Source organism: Phaseolus vulgaris, chromosome 2 (genome assembly GCF_051622355.1).
Source record: "Phaseolus vulgaris cultivar YP4 chromosome 2, ASM5162235v1, whole genome shotgun sequence".
Taxonomy (NCBI): domain Eukaryota; kingdom Viridiplantae; phylum Streptophyta; class Magnoliopsida; order Fabales; family Fabaceae; genus Phaseolus; species Phaseolus vulgaris.
This window is the reverse complement of record NC_143499.1, coordinates 4381638-4401807: the sequence shown is the minus strand read 5'-3', so window position 1 is coordinate 4401807 and position 20170 is coordinate 4381638. Positions and strand designations below refer to the sequence as shown.

The window sequence follows — 20170 nt, the reverse complement described above, 5'->3', positions numbered from 1 at the left end:
ATGTAAAATAACTTGTAAAACTTATTTGGATCGGAGATTCAAAAACAATAATAAAATAAATTAGGAACAAAGAAAACCAAATAAGTAAATCTATGAATAGGGTTTACATAATTTAAGAACTTAAATTGAATAAGAATAAATGAAACAATTGGTATTATAAAACCATTGAATGAAATTAAGTAAAAGGAGGATTTATTAAGTTTAATATATTTGATCATTTTAAAAAATACTAACAAATTAAATTTTATTTCAAGTGGGCTAGACTTGAAATTCAATTCAAATCCAATCTAAACCTGAATAGATTGAAATTAAATCTAAATCCATATTATAAAAGAATTAATTTTGAATTTCGTAAGTCCAAATCTAAGTAACTAAATTGAATTTTAAGTTCAAATCCATATTTTTGAATGTTTATAAATCAGTTTGATATCGATTTTAAAATTATAATAATTTTTTTAAGAACAGATTAAAATTCAAAAATAATTTAAAACTATGATATATTTTCTAAGAATAAAGATTATGATGGAAACCTGTTGGAGTAGTTTATATTTCATAAAATATGCAATCCATTAATAAAATTAAAAAAAGTTAGTTTTTCATATTTTGAATTTGAGTGTAAGTGTTTTGAACAAGAATAACTAATACATTCTTTAAGAGTTTAATGTTGCGTTAATCAAAATATAATTTTTTTATCCTAATATGACTAATTACTCTGAAATTGAATTAAGATAAATAAATAGGAAGTATATATTGTCAGATATGGAAATTTAAAAGACAGAAGTGAGAATTTAAAAAGACATCTTTGGTTTGTAAAGAATGAATGAAGTGTAATTATGACAGCAGAACACAATTTGTTTAATTAATGAAGCCGTTGTTTGATGACTGAAGATTCTCATTATGAAATAGACCTAAGAGAAAAACCCTTCTTCCTTGGTTGCCCTAGATTTGCCTTCTTCGGTGTGTGCTAATAAAGCTGTATTAATAGAAGGAGACAAAATCACGCTATCCAACCATGTGTCTGCACTGTGCTTCTCTAAAGCTGCAAAACGCAGTCTGCTACATCTGTGAAGAAGGAATCACGTGATTCTTTTTTTCCCTCTCCCCAGCCATACTTATCAAAAACTTTTGTCTAAACATGCATGTTAACTACTACATTTACTGCTTTTATTAACATGCATCAGAAAACTTTAAACACCCATTAATATACTTTGAAAACCTGCTCTAATACACTAACCGTTAACATACAACCTGTAATTGATATTATTCTCGTCATTTCATAAACTGATACAAGTTTTAAGCAGAAAAAATGTAGTTTATAGAAGAATGCAAGTTGTGAATATATCACTTTTTAAACTGAAAAATGGAATGTTAACTTGGAAAACTAGATTAATGTTTTACTTCACAAACAACACATATATGTGATGATCTATGTATGTAAGTTGGTGGATCTATAACAAGGGTTTGGTTATATTCTGTGATTAGTGATGTTAATCTGTTTGATAAAACTAAAGAAGAGTGGTATGAAGGGACATTTATTATATACATTTATTAGGATTAGATAGATGTTCTTGGGGTGTACAATCTTGGTTGGGTTGCACAATGGTATTGGTTCAGCTGGAAGGCTTTATGCATGTATGATCTGATACGTAATTTTGTCCAAGTTTCAAAAATTTAAAGCATGGTAATTACAAAGATAAGCCGCTCAAGGTCATTTCTTGCAACCTCGAGTGTATCAATTTTTGAAAGAGCTGTGCGAAACGGACACAACTGCACCGCGCATCTTCACCAACGAAATAACTCAGCCAATCCTCAATCTTCTCATTTCAGACGCCTTTTACGTGCTTTTGCCACATGTTTTCTACTACCTGTATTCACCTTAATATCACCTATTCTGTTAGCTACGCGTGATACTAATTCCAAGGTTTCAAGCACTATAAATCCAAGTGCTATCAGCTAGGGTTATACACCAAGCACTGTAAACCAGCTAGGGTTATAGCAAGCACTGTAAAAAACCTAGTGAGAGTTGTTGAGATGGCGAGTGATAGTTTGGTGTATTTGCCCCCAATGGCTGCCGAAGTGTATGGTGAGGGGTTACCGTACGCACCGGAGAATTGGCCGGAGGAGGGTGATGTTTGGGGGTGGAGAACCGGCCGGAGAGTGGTGCCTAACGGCACTCACTTTCAGGATCGGTATCTGTACTTGCCAAAACGGCTGTACCAGCTGCTGAAGGAAGAGAAGGAGACACCAGAGCCTGCTTCAGGCTCAGGGTCTTCTTCAAGAGCTCGCAAGCAACACATCTTTGCGAGCAAGCTGGGTGTGAAGGGCTACGTCATTAGACATTATCCTGACACAGATCTGAAAGTCTTTTTCGATTCTTTCTCATGGAAGATTCCTGCTTTAACAACTTTCGGTCTCTTTTCTTCTGTCACTTATTTCTAACACTTATTTCTAAACCATATCTAATGTTTTTTAATATCTGGTTGTTTTTTTTTTCATTTCATACGAGGATGTCTTTTTTCTCTGTCAATGTCCTTTTTTTTTGCTTTTTTTTCATGTTTTATGATGATCTGAGTGGGAACAGTCTTGAAATGACTAATTTTCCTTTGTTTATTCTTTGCCGATATGAAAAACGATGATCCTCAGAAATCAGTGATGCACTGTTATGCTGTTTGCATGTCAATTTGTCTAGGAGATGTTTTTCATGAGTAAAAAAGTCTTGCATGTATGTTTTTCGGTTGGTGTAAGGAAGTTAGAGTTCAGATCTTTTTGTTTAAAGGTTAAACTATTCCTAAAATACCTTTTATTTATTTATTCGTTATTTTTTTTATAAAAAATCGTTATACTCTTTGCATGTGTGTCGATCTGTCTAGAGTCATGAGTAAAATGAGTCCGCATGTAAGTTTTTCAGTTGTTATTAAGAAAGTTGAAGGATAAAAGTTTCAGATCTTTTATATAAGGGTTGAGGTATATGTGGATCACCTCTTATTTATTGATTCTTTTTTTAAAAAAAAACTGTTATGCCTCTTTTGCCTATTGAAATGGTATGTAAATTTTTCGGTTTTTCTTATCGATAATAAACAATTAAGATAAATCGGTTCACTTGTTTTAAAATCTTCAGATAAATCTTTGTAAAGGGTCGAGATATTTTTAAAATACCTCTTATTTATTATATATTTGCTTATTAAAATGGTATAATATTGATATATAACTAGTTGTGGTGTTGTTTTCTACATCACAGGCAGTCCAGTTCCCATAGCTGCTCTACCCATTCGACAGATATCAGAAGAAGCACGTCAAGCGAACTGTCTGTTGGTTTTCAAGTGCAATGCAAACAATGAGGGGTGCCCTAGTGTGGTTCTGGAGAAAATTGAGTGTTTACACGCCATGCCGTGTGATATCTGCTGCACTGAACCTAACTTTTGCCGTGCTTGTTCTTGCATGCTTTGTGGCAAAACTGTTTCCACAGAGTATGGCAGCTACAGCTATGTGAAGTGCCAAGTGAATTCTGGAACGGGAATCTGTGGCCACGTTTCTCATGTTGAATGTGCTCTCCAGTGCTTCATGGCTGGGAAAGTTGAAGGAGCTATGATGCTGGATGCAGAGTACCACTGTCGCCGCTGTGATGGAAGAACTGACATGATTCCTCATGTTAGTAAAATCATGCAAACATGCAAAACCATGGATTCGCATGACGAGATTCTGAAGCTTCTGAACCTTGGTTCTGCTCTCTTGCGTGGTTCGGAGAAACCTGCTGCAAAGGACCTCCTCGATCGAGTTGAATTGACCATCTCTAAGGTATTTTTACATGATGTTTTGTTAATACAAATAAAAAGTATCTTGCATGTGTTGAAGGTTCATGACCAGTTTGAGGGTTTGTTTGCATCAGGCTAAATCTGGAACCAATCTTGAAGATATCTGGAAGGAGGATGGTAAATATCTTTTCCATTTTAATGCAAAGATCCCAACAAAACTCCGCAGTTGAACTTGCTTGAACGAAAGTAGTACTAGGACGGTGACCTATTAGGAAGATCTCGTCTTGCAACTCTTTTAAAAATAAAATATCTTCTTCATTTTAATGCACCTGATACCATCAGAATTCTTCAGTTAAGCTTGTTTGTATTCATAGGACGGTGATCTCATCCTGTGAAATTCTGGTGTTTTAGAAGAAAAATAATTATCTTCTCCATTTTTATACTATTACCATTTGGTTGCATTGCATGCATTATGGAGTGACCATTTATGATCTTTCACTTTGAGTTGTGACAAATCTTGTTCATCATGGTGTTGGGTGCATTCTTCTTGACATATTGAATATTTTGTGTTTGTTTTACAAGATAATGGCAATGATGTGATGGATGTCACAGTGAATGAAGTTAAGAAGGAGTGGGGACCTTATATGAGTATACCCTTTACAGTAAATCTTGACGATGATTCGTATGAGATTATGAAGACTTTTAGAAAGTCTCAGGAGCTTGAATATAAGATGGTTGAAGAAACACTTTTTTCACAAAAAAACTATCTTAACAATCTGAATGAGCAACTGCAATATGAAATAAGTATACTGAACGGTCGAAAGTCATCTTCTTCTTCAAAGCTCTCCGTGAAGGAGAGAAAGAAACAAATGAAACGGGAGATGGATAAGTATGAAACGATGAGGAAGGTAGCCTTTGGTTTCATCAGGACGCCCTATAGTATCATAAAGAAACACTTTGGCTTTAAACCAAACTAAAGTCACAGTTTCAATTTCCTCAAGTTTTCATTGTTGTTGTTGTTGCATTGAAGTTTCTTTGCTGTTGTCATCTTTCATGTTTTGCTGAATAAAAATCATGTCGCGTTTTGTCTTTTAAGTCTTTCCACTCACTTCATCTATTAATTGAAACATTTTGATTATGGTTTCAAAACTAATTGATATGTTTAATTTAAGTATTCAAATTTAATATAATATTATAATAATATTATTGCTTTTATAATATTTTAAAATTGTTAACCTATCAAAGTTATATATACATTATCAAGGAACATATATTTACTACCTCTAAAATTGAATATGTTTTTACTTGCCACTCCTAAAATACAAGTTTATATATTACTAATATTAGTTGTTCTCTGACTAGTTTTGAATCTAAAGAACAAATATTCTCCTTTCACTTAGTCCGGATGGTATTAAAAAAAAAATTCTAACACTCAAATAAAACTTCGGTGTTCAAAATTCGATGGTATTAGTGAACGAAAAGGACATATCTGATTATTGGAATATTGGAATATGTGCTTATATATATTTATTATTGAGACGGATTAAAAATTTGAATGATTAAGAATTATTATCTAATTTTAGACCTAATGATTTTGAACGTGTAGTTCGGTCGATTTTGACCGGGTGCGGAACTCGAGGTGTAACGGTATATTACTATTAGTTAAATTAATAATTTATCTATTACCTTATGAATAATCCAACACTGCCATTGTTCTTCGTCTGGTTTCAGTTTTTGGTTTACTTGTTGACTGAAAACATTAAAACTACACAGCACGGTTAATCACCTTCTACAACCATGCAAAAAAATGTGTATTTGATAGAAGAAAAACAGCAGCAGAAACACTACACTATCTCCACTTCAAGAACAACCGTAAAATTAAAAATTAAGGTATTATAAATGTGACAAACTAAACTAAAAGGATCGATCGAGTTAAATAGAACAAACAAATCACTGTACAAGCACAGGTGTAGAAGCAGCGCCGACGCCTCTGAGCTCATCATCCCGGTCATGGACGCTCTTCGGCACCGTCACGACAAGCGTACCGCCGACCACGACGGCGGTGGTGAGGTCCGGCCGCGTGGAGTCCGGCAGGCGGATCCTCCAGACGTCGAGGCGGAGATCCTCGAAGGGAAAGCGCAAGGAGACGGTTTCCCTGACGACGACCTTCGTCATTCCGGGATGAATCTGGACGATGTGAGCCTCCACGTGTGCGAGTTCTGGTGTCTCCGCCACGAATCGGAAGCAGTTAGGGGCTTCGTGGAGGGACACGTCAGTATCGGCGGGGATGGGGAGTTGCAAGACTCTGGTGAAGACGTGGGGGAGCCTCCGCAGCTTCTTGGCGGCGGCGGTCTCCGCCTCGGAGAGAGCGTTGAGTTGATTTTCGGTGGCGACGTTTCGCTTTCTCGCCATTGCCCGAGAGAGTTTGTTTGTTTCAATGTTTGGGTTTTGGTGCACGTTTTAAGAAGCGATTTCACGCGTAACAACTTTAGAATAACATGAATTTATAAATAAATATATAATAAAAGATAAACGTAAAGTTAAATGATATAATAATATTGAAAATTGTAATATAATTGTATAAAAAATTAAGTTATAAACGTATTATTATCCATTCCATACGAATCTTCTGCCTTTTCCAAATTACAATGTTGCCCCTCTCAATTATTAAAGGAGAATCACTTTTTTCTAAAATCATGCATTAAATAATTTCCTTAAAAGTTGTTGAAATTTAATTTAAAAATAAAGATGAAACGATACAATGAAAGAAACAAATTAAGAAAATGATAAAGATAATAATGATGGAGTAATTTGAAATAATTTAAAAATTTAAAATCAAAACTAAATAGTATATGAGTGAAAAGGTCATTAAAATCAAATATAAATGATATATATATATATATATATATATATATATATATGATAATAACAGCTAAAGGCTACAGATTTGAAATAAAATAAAAACCGTTCTCGTTTAAAAAATTATCTTTAAATATTTTTATTTAATCGTTAGTAAAATACATATTAATGTTTTATTAATATGAATTGATAAAAAAAATACTTTTAAATTGTATAGATGTTTATACAAATCGCTTATTTAGAAATTACGTTATTTTACTTTTAAAAGTGATTTTAATTTTATCAGTATCAACACAATTAAAAAAAAAATCTTAATATATGCTGTTATAGAAAACCACTGGAGGTGAAAAGTCTTATACGTTGTTATTTTTTATAGTATTATATATATTAAAGCATAATAATAATAATAATAAAATAATAATAAACAAAAATATTATAGAGATTCTTTAACTAGTTTCTGTGGATGACGCGTCTTCGTAAAAGCCTTTACCATTAAACAGAAGAGACAAGGGAAGAGAAAGTGCCTAAGTTATAACTTTGCCTCCTTTTAACTTTTTTTTATTATGATTATGGTGTTTTTTCTATAATATAATTTTTTTTAAAAATTTAGTATAATTTTTAAATTTATAAACATTTTTGTTCTTTTAATTGATCCACAATATTGTATCTAATATAATGACTTTTGTTAATTTTTTGGAAAACATAGTCATGGGAAAAAATATTGATTTCCCAGGTAATAATTAAAATAAAATCATTAAACGTAATTTATATTTAAAAAACACTTGAAAATAAAACTTGTAAGTTTTTATTTATTACTTTTCCAGAAAAATTGAAAAACATGAACATATAAAGTTGAGAAGTAAAGACAAAGGAGGAAGGTGCTCTGATCCTTCCCTGGAAAGTACAACGTAATAAAATGGTTCTCTACACTGAAAACAAATCACAAACAATACCAGATATAATCAAACAAGAATATGTCATCATAATAATACTATTATTTTTCTCGTAAATAATTATAAAATTCACGACTAATAATGATGATGTTATCGAAACTGTCACGTCAATTTACAATGTTATTGAAATTAAAATTAAAATGATATATTTATATTAAAATATTTATAATATCTCGGAACAATTATATAGAATTTTTTTGTATAGTTTTGATGATGTTAAATGAGATTTTTAGAACAGGCGATCAATCTTTTTGCCCCATTCTTCAATAATAAAAAATCATTTTCAATGAAGTTTGAATTTTTTTGGTTCAGAATCAGGACTACTGTATTATTTTCTTTTCTTTTCTTTCACCATTTCTTAATTCTCACAAGCTTTCGATAGAATCTGACTCATTTTATTATTGAGAAAAAGTATGGAAAAAATGAGATTGAATTTTCTATCAAAAGTATTATATAAAATCCTCAGTTTTTTTCCTTTTTCTATATCCATATTTCGTAAATAGAGCGTTTGAATTAATAGATAATTAATAGAGAATTCTTTCTTTTATATTTGGATGAATAGATATGGTTATAATCAAATTTCTTCCCGATATAGTTATAATCAAATTTCTTCCCGATACTTTGAAACCGAATTGAATTCCAAACCGATACTTGAAACCGAATTGAATTTCAAATTGATAAGTTAATGTGAGTTTATCATGCACCTTTAGAATATGAATCTATTTCTTAAAAATTTCTAATTGAATATGAATCTATTTCTTGAAAAATTCTAATTTTTGTGCTGATGTGTTTTTGATAGCCTTTCGACGACCTATATATGAAGAGATATCTATAAAAAAAAAGAGTTTTAGTTCTATTTGATTAATATTTTCTATCAGTATTCAATTTGTTTTACTTAATGAACTCTTTTTAGCTATTGCTTTCTTTCGTCATGAACGGTTGCCAACCATATTTTAATATTTTCTGTCCAATAATTAAAATTTGACATTAAAAGGATTGATAATTATAAAAAATTTAATAGAAGAAAAATTGCATTTAATTGACTATTGTGATTTTTTCACAATAATATACAGTTAAATAAAGTAGTATATTGTATTCCAGAAAAGTCAATTCATAATAAACCATGTTAAAACCTATATTGTTTACACCATTCAGTGATTCTTAGCTCTTGCAACAGCCTCCATGAAAAGTAAAAAATGTGTGTGGCTGTAAAATAATTTAACCTCTAATTTATTTTATTAATAACCCTGTTAGACCAAATTAAATTGATTGGAAATAAATATAACTAGTTAACTAATAATTCTAGCACATCTTCATTTTTATTCCATGTTCATACTAAAGTAGCTAACACTTTCAGGTTGGAACTTATAAACTCCAAGAACATACAAGATAATTTTGTCAGCAGACTATTCCTGTGAAATAGTAAATGATGGAAGGAAGTAAGAAAAGCAAACTATTCCTGTGAGATAGTAAATGATAACAATACTCTTCTTCCCTTTGGGCAATATTGTTTGAAGGGAAATTGATCTAAACGTTATCAGAAAATACAGAAGCACAGAATTTGCAAATCCTAACATAAACTTGTGCCAATGTTAAGCATCCAAGTTGGAAAGGTCTTCATGATTTCGCATCCGACGCCTATGGCGAGATCTTCTATGAGCCCGATTTTGTGTTCCTGATGGCTTATTGGGGGAACTAGAATGAACAGTGTCTTCCACAGGAGGAGCATAACCAAAAACACAATCAAGAGGGTCTGCCTCAAACGCCATATCAGGACCCCCCTTTATCTGCAATCAAAATGTACACCAAGAAAGTTATATGTAAAACAAAATCTCATCGTGATCGATCATTTTAAGTTTCATTTTCCAGTGGATACAGCATCTTTTATATTAGGCACAATAATTTGTTAAAGAATCCTCAAAACTCAGGTTGACTATTGTGAATATAGAGAAATAAACATCAGATGAGTACTACTTGATTATGTTCAAATCATCTACCGAAGGAATAAAGGACAATGAAAGATTGAGTTTATCATATCAAGGTTGAACTACAGAATACTTGAATATTTAATTGTGATTGCACATTGCCACATTGAATTGCAGAGTTGTGAATTCAGTCAATCACCAGCTTAAATAAGCATTCATCACAATAAACGTTAACAAAAGCAAAATATCTATGGACTGAGAAGTAAATTGGGGCAAATATTCCATGGCGTAAATTTCTAATAAGTTATTTCCGTAAAGACAAGTCTGACAACACAATTGTAAAATCCAAACTAAATAGCAGCATGGTCTACTCTTCTACTATGGTTCCCTCCTCGCTTACGTAGATACCATCAAGGAACTTCCGAATATCCTTGTTCTTAACATGGCATTTCTGGTTAATCAGAGCACAAGACCTGGAAACAAGCTCAATATCGTTTCCATTCAAAACCAACTCATCCTTCACCTTCTCAGATCGAACAGACACACCCTCGAGCATGTCAACTTGTCTCACCTTCTCATTGAAAAACTTATCAACAAAAATGTCTACCCATCACATTACTACTGCAAAACGGAGTCAGTTTGCCCAATATTCTTTTAGTAAAGGAATATCCTTCACAGGATACAGTGCTTTGAATCCCTTCAGTGTTTGATTTTAAAATCTGTCTTCTAAACCAATGCTAGACTCTTTAATAAATCAATTTCTCATACAAAATCTATTAAGATATAAAAAATTATTTATAAGATATACAATGCACTTTCGGAGGGTTAGCAATCAGCAGTTCACGACTCTATACACAGAGACCTTGACAAATTGTTAGTAACGTATATCTGCATCTGATGTTGCCGAATGGTTAGAAATCAGCAGTTAAAAATCCCAAAAATAAACAACCAAATCATGTTTCTGCATGCTCGTCTAAAAAAAAGCATGAAAGTGAACCACTCTTCTAATTTCAATTTAGAAAGAACAACTCGGAGAAGAGTTTCCCTAGGCTACAAACAAACACGTTTTCTAAAATTTTAATTCTATAAAACTAAAAAATATTTTTAAATAGAAATTAAAACTGACCATATTTTCTGAAGTCCTTTAATGTTACTGCACTCATATAACAAATCAGTAATTTTTACCTTAATTTTCGTTAAAAAAATCAGTTTCTCAATTTATACTTTATATTTGATTTCTACCCAAACATTGCCTAGCATCAACTTGAACTGAATCCAGAAATAAGATTTTCCGATTTTTTTTACCAGGTTGATCAATATGCAACTCGTGTTAAGTAATCACCATTGATTGTGAGTTAGACAACTAGTGAGGCTACAGTACCATTTTACTCTTTCCCCCTAAAACTTTTGCAATGGTTGCAGCCACCAGTGAAGCTACTAATTTTTTTTTTCTTTAAAGAAAACAAATAACAAAACATGCATAGACATTTTGCAACCCATTGACATAATACAATTGAGGTTAAATAAAGTTTATTTTTCCTTGAAAACACACAGGACTCATGGAAGGCATGTAAGTAACTTTCTCAGTATGCACAAATGAAGTTTAACAGTTCCTTCCCCCTCCCCAAGACATTTGAGAAGGCCAAAGCAAAAAATACCCCCCTGGTGTCCCCCAACACAGTCCATATCCTTCTATCCTTAAATTAGTTAGAAATTAGCATATTTAATTACACTAAAAGCTCCTATTTCATTAACTAAAGAACAAGAAAAGGGAAGTCCAAGAATACTTACAAAAGTATGCTTCGTCTCAATATTTGTTTTTTTGCTGTTGGTGACATTGTCAGACCTGCCTTGGGATGTATCATTAGAATCAGTACGAGATTGGTCTTGGGATTTATCGTAAGAGTCATGATCATGTATCCTATGAAGATGGACTTCCTTATCATTAAACAAATTCCGGTGTCTCCATCTTAGTTTAGGATTATTACTCGAATCATCAAAAATCTTCTCCAAATAGAAATGCTTAGACATAAGCTTCATTACTGAAGGATCATTCTGGTATTTTGTCACCATTCTGCCATTTAACAACAATTAAAAAATGTAAATGAAATGAAAATCAGTTGAATCAAAATAACGAAAAAATAGGGGAGCCCACTGGAGATCGAAGCTATTCTCTTTCCGTGTCACCCCCCTTTAGTGAAAAAGCAATCCGGAGAGATACATAATTTCAAGGGGGACATGGACAATTCCAACTGCAGAGATGCTAATCATATTTCAAGCAAAGTAACCACTTGGTAGTAGGCATAAAACTTTAACTGGTTACAACAAATAAAACAGGTTTCAATTCTTGACTCGCATATTTTATAATTAACTGATAACGATTAGGATTTTTTATTTATGTATTTATCAATCAAAAAGTGCAACTGTGGGTCCTGGTGTTTGGATTTGTAGCCACTCTTGCTCCTACTCTTTGTATAGGTTTAATTAATACAATTCAGATTTTGTACTGCCCTTTTATAGTAAGTTTTGCCTTTATAGCTACATCTTATTTTAAATATGATGACAGCAAACTGGAAACAAAAATAGACTTAAAATATCAAATTGTATCTGCCTAAGAGGCTGTGTCAATGAGGTAACAGCTACAATGACATTACGTGTTTATTTACATTGAAATGGGAAAAAAATAATTCTTTGATCAAGTGATACCAAAGCTATGTTTGTCAATGCTAGAAAGCACTTCAAAAATAGAAGAAAATGAGTGGCAAAGCACTTCAATAAGATAACTAGAAAGCAAAAGAGAAATAAAAAACTTAAATGTGAAAAAGTCTCTGTACTTTATTTGGAAAAACGTCAACTGTCATCAAATTCTTACATATAGAAAATTGACAACTAGAACACTGCAAGGTATCAGTTAAATCCCATAGCAATTTTGTTTGGACTAATAATAGTCCCATCTTCAACCAATAAGTCAACTGGGGAATGGGGGATTTTGCAGTTAAAATGGAAACGTGTGTTTGGATTACCGTATCAGGGGTACCAAACATTCATTTGCACTTTCCAATGTACAAAATGGAGAAGTTATAACACTGCTGGATTGAAAGAAAAAGCATGGGTTACGTTCATTTGAAATGTAACCCAAAAACACTCTATAATGGTAACCTTATTTTCAGCTTAACCTAAATACTCCCATACTAAGTAATAATAACCTTTCCTTGCTTCTTATAACTCTTCACCATCATTACTATCAAAGCAGATGCATCCTAAACTGTCTTTGATCTTATTCTATATACCACCATTTAATAAGCTACTTTCTACTTCTAGTCAGAAAGAAAACCTGACACTTGACATTGATCTTGTTACACAAAAAACCTTTGTAGTTTTAATCCTTCAGACACCTATTGTACACAGCACAGCATGGTGGACAGAAGCTAAGCTGACTTCCTCTGCTTATGACAGCATTTATTTTATAGCCTACTAAAGAACAAGAAAGAATGAGATAGTAATTGGAACTTATTGCACAAATAAAAAATGTTTACCAAGTCTGAGCAACTGAGAGGGAAAAACCTACATATTGGCTAACTCCTTCTGCAATATGCTACCATCCATTGTAAGAATCTGATCTGCACAATAATACGAGGTTCTATTACAAATCCACTGTCCACAGATAGCACCAGCTCCTGCAAAAGGATAAAATAAAACAATAAACAAGACTAACGTAGGAAGGCCTTAGTAAAACTGTAGAAATAAAGATACAAGAAGTGGTTTCTCTTACCGACTGCAAGCTGGATTCGAAATGCTTTACTGAGATTCCAAGATGCTGCAATAAAGGTATGATGCTTATGGTCATACTAACCCCAATGAGAATCTGTTGTGTCTACGGTAGAATAATGACAATATATATGAATCTTCCTGGTTATTCTGCTCTAGAATAAGAAGTCAATGACCCCCTATCCCTCCATCAGGAGGTTAAGGCAATAGCTATAAGAGAAAGAGCAAAGCGTTTTTATTTTTGTTTCTTAGCTTAGTTAACCTTACAGTCACCACCAGTGCTTGGATTACTCACCAGTCATATTACTTTAACACATTAAACATACAATGTTCCAAAGCCAAATATTTCATACATTAAAACAATATTCACTGAATCATTATAAGTTAGCACCATAATAATTAAGGATGCTGAAATCACAAACCTGCCCATGCCGCTGTACCCCCAGAAAGTGCACCTGCCGTGAAGTCCCTCACAAGTTTAGCTTTGCACGAGAGAATAATATTTGATTCCTGAGTTTCCTACAAAAGAAAAAGACAGATATTTGGTGATGAAGCCGATCAACTAACTTTCACAATGTGAGCACAAAAACCTTTTCAAAGATATTTGAAGGCACAGAATCATGTCCTTCCACGATGATCGCCAATTAAAAGAAGCTAATTTCAACTAAATTTATTCCAAATGTAAAAGCATTTATCTGGAAGCCCAAATTGCAAACCCCAGTTAAAATTAAGTGTAGAAAACACTGAATAATTGCTCTCAGACACGTCAGAATCAAAAAATGGCAGTAAAAAGTAGAGTGTAAAAACTCGGAATTAGCATGATCGGAATAAGCATTGACACTGATTTGTTAAAAATGAATTGAAGGAGAAAGGAATTTGACATTGGTATAAAATATGGAAAGAAATTAAAAACCCTAGCTGAAAATGAAGGGAAGAACCTTCTTGGAAATGAGAACTTGTTCAAGATCGGACAATGCTCCACCCATAGCCATTACGCTCCCTTCTCTTCTTCTTCCTCTCAGTTTCCCTTTCTATGAAGATAGAGAGGGAAGAAAAAGAAATATAAAGTGTTGAAAAAATAGCATAAATTATCTTTTTTAAATACCTTTAATATAATATAATATAATATTATTATTTTATAATTATTATTTTATTAAATTTATAAATATTATTATATATTTTTATACACATATTTCAAAAAACACAAATTTACAGTCTTATATTTTTTTAATAAAAAATTATTCTTTAAGTGCCAAATCAAATAAAAAATATTATTAAAAATGTGTGTTGAATTTAGTTAATTTTTTATAATAAATTTATTTATTAAACTATAACAAAGAAAGAGTAAATTCGTATTTTTATTATCTACACAAAAATATAATTTAATTTTCTTTAAAGCAAGTCATTGTTGAGTTTTAACAGGCTACATAAAAACAACTAATTTGATGTGGCTATGACATGTTAATAATATATATTTTATAATGAAAATTAAATAAATAATAATAATCTTATAAATCTAAATGTATTGTTTTGGTCAAAATTATTGAGTATAATGATTATGATTTGATATTGAACTCTCTTTTATCAGGAAAACAATGAATTAAAATATATTATTATTATATTCAAATATTCCTTTTAATTTAATTCTATTCTTTGATGATAAAAAAAATATATTCAAATTTTAAAAAGTAAAATAATTTGAAAGTAGGGATATATTATATATATTACTTATCTTTTGAAATATTATTTTTTTTATCAAATTTAAAAGTTAAGTTTTATTAAATAATAAGTATGATGTGTAATTATTATTATTTTGTCTAGTTTTTTTATTTATAAAAAAAATACTTGAACACTTTTCATTTATTTATTTATGTAGACGTTTAAGTAAATACATATTATTAAGTCAATAAAATCTATTGAAGAATTTAAAATATATAATTATGTAATAAATTGTGCTGATTTAGACATTTACACAAATAAATAAAAAGTTTTCAGGTATTATAAAAAATAAATTATTATATTAATATTTAGTTGTTCTTCCAAGAGTCTAGAAACAAAACTCATTTCTTTAAAATATGTTGACTTCTTGGTCTGTCTGATCCTCTTGGTCTTTAGTCTTAGGTTGGACTTTTGATATACTCTTCATTTGATTTGGGATTGAGCTTAGATGATCGGTAATCTCACTTTAGTGGACTGAATCAACTCGGTCTCTCGGTTTTCTCTCACGGGTCGATGTGTGTACCTACAAGGCACTCTGATGCCAAAGTCAAAATCAATTTGGCTTCTTCTTCTTGCACCCCCACAATTTTCCAAAATTCTGAAACTGACCTTTACCTTTTATTTGAAAAAGGGCAACATGGTTACTGGAAATCGGGATCTCGGAGTGTACTATGGATTCATCAATCTGGAATTGAATCATTTTTTTTTTCAAATGAGAAGGTATTCCAAAAACAAATTTTACATATTGGGTGATCCAAAATTTGACCGGAAGTGCCAATCCGAAAATTTTCCAGATTCCATGATCTAGAATGCAAGAAAATAAATACAGTTCAAGTGCATTTTAGGATTTTAAAAAAATAATAGGGACATTTTGGTCTTTGCATACATTGTATGGGTTTAGGATTTAGGATTTAGGGGTGCAGGAAGAAATTGTCAATCAGTTTTGTATAATTATCAGATAAATTGACTCTACTTACTTCTTGGAACATATATTTATAATGTTCTCTTATTAGACTTAGAAATTATTTAGATTTTTTTTACACCTAATATTTTTTAAACACACACCTATATATTTATGCATGTTTTATAAGTTTTGTTAAAGTAACTAATTTAATTTAATTAATTTATTTATTTATTTAACCTTTCGGCGTTATCGGTATAACCTTACTTTTCTATTCACCTTTCGGTCTAATTAGTCATTATTCATTAAAAAAAATTATTTATAAAATTAATCTCTATTTTTTATTTTGCGAAATTGAGTTTCGTTCTTCACCAAAAATATAGAATAATTGTAGTTTTTACTTTTAAAAAAGATAAATTATTTAAATGTATTATATATACATGCAATTACTCTCTAATGTGTGACTCCATTTGTCACGTGATAAATTAGTTAATCTCGTCTGTTTATGTCTTCATAACTTTTTGAAATATAAAAAAATCATTACTCTATAATTTTGGCGAGATATGAAATCATATTTAAAATAAAAATTAAGGTACTAAAAACATATTTAATTTTTATATATATATTAAAAAATAAAGTATATATACATGTAGTTTTTACTTTAAAAAAAAAGATAAATTATTTAATTATTTTTTATTTATTAAGAATTATGTACCGATCGAACCTACAGGAATCTATCAATTTCAATTTATTCCTAATTATTCACGAAACTATCGATAAAGAAAATCTTACACAAAAGTTAAGAGATTTATTCTCTTTATAGATGGTTAGTTATAGAGGTGTATAATGTTTATATATTATTATATATATTAGTTATTATCTATGAGACTTAAACATTTCTTTTTAAATTTTGTGTTCATGTGTGACATGTATCGAACATTATGTATCAATAAAATATTTTTAAAAATAAAAAATACATTATTTTTTATTAAAAAAAATTAAAACGATAAAATTTTATTATCAATTTATATTATTCGTAATTATATAATATATTAATACTTGTCATCGTGTCCTTCAAGATTATAACATGAAATTTTTCATGTGTGGTATAAGTTTCAGTAGTAGTGTTTGTGTTAAATATGTTATTATATAAAAGTTATTATTTTTGATAAAGTTATAATGAATGAATGTAGAAATTGTGATACACAGTGAAGGAAGTTTGATCTGAGGCATGGCGATGAGCACGAGCGTGAGCATGAGCACGTGCATTTGCAGCAGGAAGATGGTGGGTAGTGAGAAGGGATTGTTGGAATCATGCAAGACACTGAGGCACGTGAAGCAGGTGCACGCTCAGATTCTCCGTTCAAAGGTGGAACAATCTAACTCTCTGCTTCTCAAACTCATTCTCTGCTGTTGCACCCTTCCTTCTTCTTCTTCTTCCCCTTCAGCCCTTCACTATGCACTCTCTCTTTTCACCCACATTCCAAACCCAGACACCCGTTTCTCCAACCAACTCTTCCGTCACTTCTCTCGTGGCCCCTCACCGGAGAGCACCCTCCGCCTTTATCGCCTCCTCCGGAGAAACGGTACCCTTCTCGACAGGTTCAGCTTCCCCCCTCTGTTGAAGGCCGTCTCCAAGCTTTCTGCTTTGAATATGGGTTTGGAGGTTCACGGCCTGGCTTCCAAGCTGGGCTTCCATGACGACCCTTTTATTGAAACCGCTCTGATTGCCATGTACGCGGCATGTGGACGTATTATGGATGCCCGTTTGGTGTTTGACAAAATGTCTCACCGGGATGTCGTTACCTGGAATATTATGATTGATGGGTACTCCCAGAGTGGTCATTATGACCATGTTTTAAGGCTCTATGAAGAAATGAAGGGTTCTGGTATGGAGCCAGATTCTATAATACTTTGTACTGTGCTTTCTGCTTGTGGTCATGCGGGAAATCTAAGCTATGGCAAAGCAATTCACGAGTTCATTAAGGATAATGGTTTTCGCGTTGACTCTCATCTACAGACTGCTCTTGTTAATATGTATGCGAATTGTGGTGCTATGTATCTGGCTAGGGAAGTCTATGATAAACTTCCTTCAAAACATTTGGTTGTTTCTACTGCGATGCTTTCGGGGTATGCGAAGATTGGTTTGGTTGAAGATGCGCGCTTCATATTTGATCAAATAGTTGACAAAGACTTGGTGTGTTGGAGTGCTATGATATCTGGTTATGCTGAAAGTGATCAGCCTCAGGAGGCTCTGCGGTTGTTTAATGAGATGCAACGACAGAGAATTGTGCCTGACCAGATCACGATGCTGAGTGTCATTTCTGCTTGTGCTCATGTTGGTGCACTTGTTAAAGCGAGATGGATTCATTCATATGCAGATAAAAATGGTTTTGGAAGGGCTCTTCCTATAAACAATGCCCTGATTGATATGTATGCTAAATGTGGGAACTTGGCCAGAGCAAGAGAGGTATTTGAGAATATGCCAAGAAAAAATGTGATATCTTGGTCCAGTATGATCAATGCTTTTGCCATTCATGGGGATGCTGATAGTGCCATAGCTCTTTTCCATAGGATGAAAGTACAAAATATTGAGCCCAATGGGGTTACGTTTATAGGTTTACTTTATGCTTGCAGTCATGCAGGCTTGGTTGATGAGGGCCAGAAATTCTTTTCCTCCATGATCAATGAGCACGACATTTCTCCCCAACGTGAACACTATGGTTGCATGGTGGACCTGTATTGCAGAGCCAAACTCTTGAGAAAAGCATTGGAGCTTATTGAGACTATGCCTTTTCCGCCAAATGTTATCATTTGGGGATCCCTGATGTCAGCTTGTCAAAATCACGGTGAGGTTGAGTTAGGGGAATTTGCTGCCAAACGACTTCTTGAGTTAGAGCCTGATCATGATGGGGCCCTCGTAGTTTTGTCAAACATTTATGCCAAAGAAAAAAGGTGGGATGATGTTGGACTGGTCAGGAAATTAATGAGACAAAAAGGTGTCTCAAAGGAGAAGGCATGTAGTAGGATTGAAGTAAATAAAGAGGTGCATGTGTTTATGATGGCAGATAGATATCATGAGCAATCAGATGAAATATATAAAAAGTTAGATGCGATAGTCAGTCAACTGAAGCTAGTTGGTTACACACCCAGTACTTCAGGGATTCTGGTTGATTTGGAAGAGGAAGAAAAAAAGGAAATAGTTCTCTGGCACAGCGAAAAATTAGCACTGTGCTACGGGCTAATTAGTGAGAGAAAAGAATCATCATGCATTCGTATAGTTAAAAATCTTAGAATTTGTGAGGATTGTCATTCCTTTATGAAACTGGTCTCAACAGTGTACCAAATAGAGATTGTTATGAGAGATAGGACTAGGTTTCACCATTTTAAAGGTGGAATTTGTTCTTGTAGAGACTATTGGTGAATTATTCCAATTTGTAAATTGAATTAAACTGGCATATCCTCATTTTGGGCCTGCCCTATATATGGCAGGGCATGTACTTCAGTTAGGGTTCACTGCTATAAAGTTTATCATCATTTCTAATTTTGTTGAAAATTACCATAAATTCATTTTCTTTTGGTTGAATATCATTCATTTGGCAGTAAACAATTGAAAATTTTGCATGCCTATAGTAACGTTACTGTCATCAAACTCGATCCAAGTGGGCCCATGCATAACAAGTTTACTTACAAAATACGCAGTAAGGAATTGTATGGGATAAAAGGAGCTTCTAAACCTTCAATAAGGGGCTAGAATCTTCTTCCCTCAAGGTTCTTGAAAATTACCTTTACCAAACCCACTTCATATAGGAAAATCTAAGCGAGGGTTGTGCATGGCTCCATTGAAGGTCAATGCAAAGTTCTTAAGTTGGATATCTGTGAATATTTGCCTTTGAAATCTGAGGCAAATGATATCCTCTGCGGTAAAATTTTCATTTCACTGCATGAGTTCAGTTTACCTTTCATGTTAAATTTTAACAGAGGTATGTTTCTCTGGCAATATTCTTAACCAAACAATTGCTCAAACAACGTCAATACAAATCGAGTTCGTATTATGACTTTCTGATTAAATTTTTTCTATTATTTATGATTTTTTTTCTCTTAAAAGAAAAATGTTTAAAAAAAATCAATTGTGACCCTAAAGAACAGGAGAAGTTTTCAAATAGAGAGGAGATGTGCATGTAAAAGTAGTTTCAGATCCTCACATAGACACTGATAAAAAATACTTATAATCTCTAAAGTGTAAGATACAGAGACACGATTTTTTTCTTCTTTGTTAAAGTTGTGCTAGCA

The 20170-nt window shown here is 32.4% G+C and overlaps 4 protein-coding genes across 9 annotated transcripts; 2 read left to right on the top strand and 2 right to left on the bottom strand.

Moving 5' to 3' along the window:
• Positions 1-1953: 1953 nt before the first annotated feature.
• LOC137810377 (uncharacterized) lies at positions 1954-4847 on the top strand. Its single transcript, XM_068611606.2, has 4 exons — positions 1954-2410; positions 3239-3795; positions 3887-3929; positions 4335-4847. Exons 1-4 carry the CDS (start codon positions 2032-2034, stop codon positions 4727-4729), a joined length of 1374 nt encoding a protein of 457 aa, XP_068467707.1. The 5' UTR covers positions 1954-2031; the 3' UTR covers positions 4730-4847.
• Positions 4848-5542: 695 nt separating this feature from the next.
• LOC137809872 (uncharacterized) lies at positions 5543-6226 on the bottom strand. The gene has a single exon (XM_068610934.2). It carries the CDS (start codon positions 6162-6164, stop codon positions 5703-5705), a length of 462 nt encoding a protein of 153 aa, XP_068467035.1. The 5' UTR covers positions 6165-6226; the 3' UTR covers positions 5543-5702.
• Positions 6227-9000: 2774 nt separating this feature from the next.
• LOC137810376 (uncharacterized) lies at positions 9001-14335 on the bottom strand. 6 transcript variants are annotated; one of them, XR_016518380.1, is made up of 7 exons: positions 14196-14317; positions 13680-13776; positions 13262-13306; positions 13058-13166; positions 12859-12963; positions 11281-11563; positions 9001-9351 (listed from the first exon to the last, which is right to left on the bottom strand). XR_016518380.1 is itself a non-coding variant. In XM_068611605.2 (6 exons), exons 1-6 carry the CDS (start codon positions 14247-14249, stop codon positions 9157-9159), a joined length of 783 nt encoding a protein of 260 aa, XP_068467706.1. In that variant the 5' UTR covers positions 14250-14335; the 3' UTR covers positions 9001-9156. The 6 variants fall into 6 exon arrangements, 3 of the variants coding, with proteins under 3 accessions (XP_068467706.1, XP_090154264.1, XP_090154263.1); XR_016518381.1 differs by having other exon boundaries at positions 12859-12960; XR_016518382.1 differs by lacking the exon at positions 12859-12963 and having other exon boundaries at positions 13026-13166.
• Positions 14336-17049: 2714 nt separating this feature from the next.
• Positions 17050-19421, top strand: LOC137810367 (Pentatricopeptide repeat (PPR) superfamily protein). The gene has a single exon (XM_068611594.2). The coding sequence runs from the start codon at positions 17109-17111 to the stop codon at positions 19299-19301; it is 2193 nt and encodes a 730-aa protein (XP_068467695.1). The 5' UTR covers positions 17050-17108; the 3' UTR covers positions 19302-19421.
• Positions 19422-20170: the final 749 nt, after the last annotated feature.

Coding starts and splice junctions, on each gene's coding strand:
- LOC137810377 (XM_068611606.2), top strand. CDS start 2,032: ATGGCGAGTGATAGTTTGGTGTATTTGCCCCCAATGGCTGCCGAAGTG. Junction 3,796..3,886: donor TTGAATTGACCATCTCTAAG/GTATTTTTACAT, acceptor TGTTTGCATCAG/GCTAAATCTGGAACCAATCT. Junction 3,930..4,334: donor AGATATCTGGAAGGAGGATG/GTAAATATCTTT, acceptor TTGTTTTACAAG/ATAATGGCAATGATGTGATG.
- LOC137810367 (XM_068611594.2), top strand. CDS start 17,109: ATGGCGATGAGCACGAGCGTGAGCATGAGCACGTGCATTTGCAGCAGG.
- LOC137810376 (XM_068611605.2), bottom strand. CDS start 14,249: ATGGCTATGGGTGGAGCATTGTCCGATCTTGAACAAGTTCTCATTTCC. Junction 13,307..13,679: donor GGGTACAGCGGCATGGGCAG/GTTTGTGATTTC, acceptor CCTTTATTGCAG/CATCTTGGAATCTCAGTAAA. Junction 11,564..13,057: donor CAGAAGGAGTTAGCCAATAT/GTAGGTTTTTCC, acceptor GTTAAATGGCAG/AATGGTGACAAAATACCAGA.
- LOC137809872 (XM_068610934.2), bottom strand. CDS start 6,164: ATGGCGAGAAAGCGAAACGTCGCCACCGAAAATCAACTCAACGCTCTC.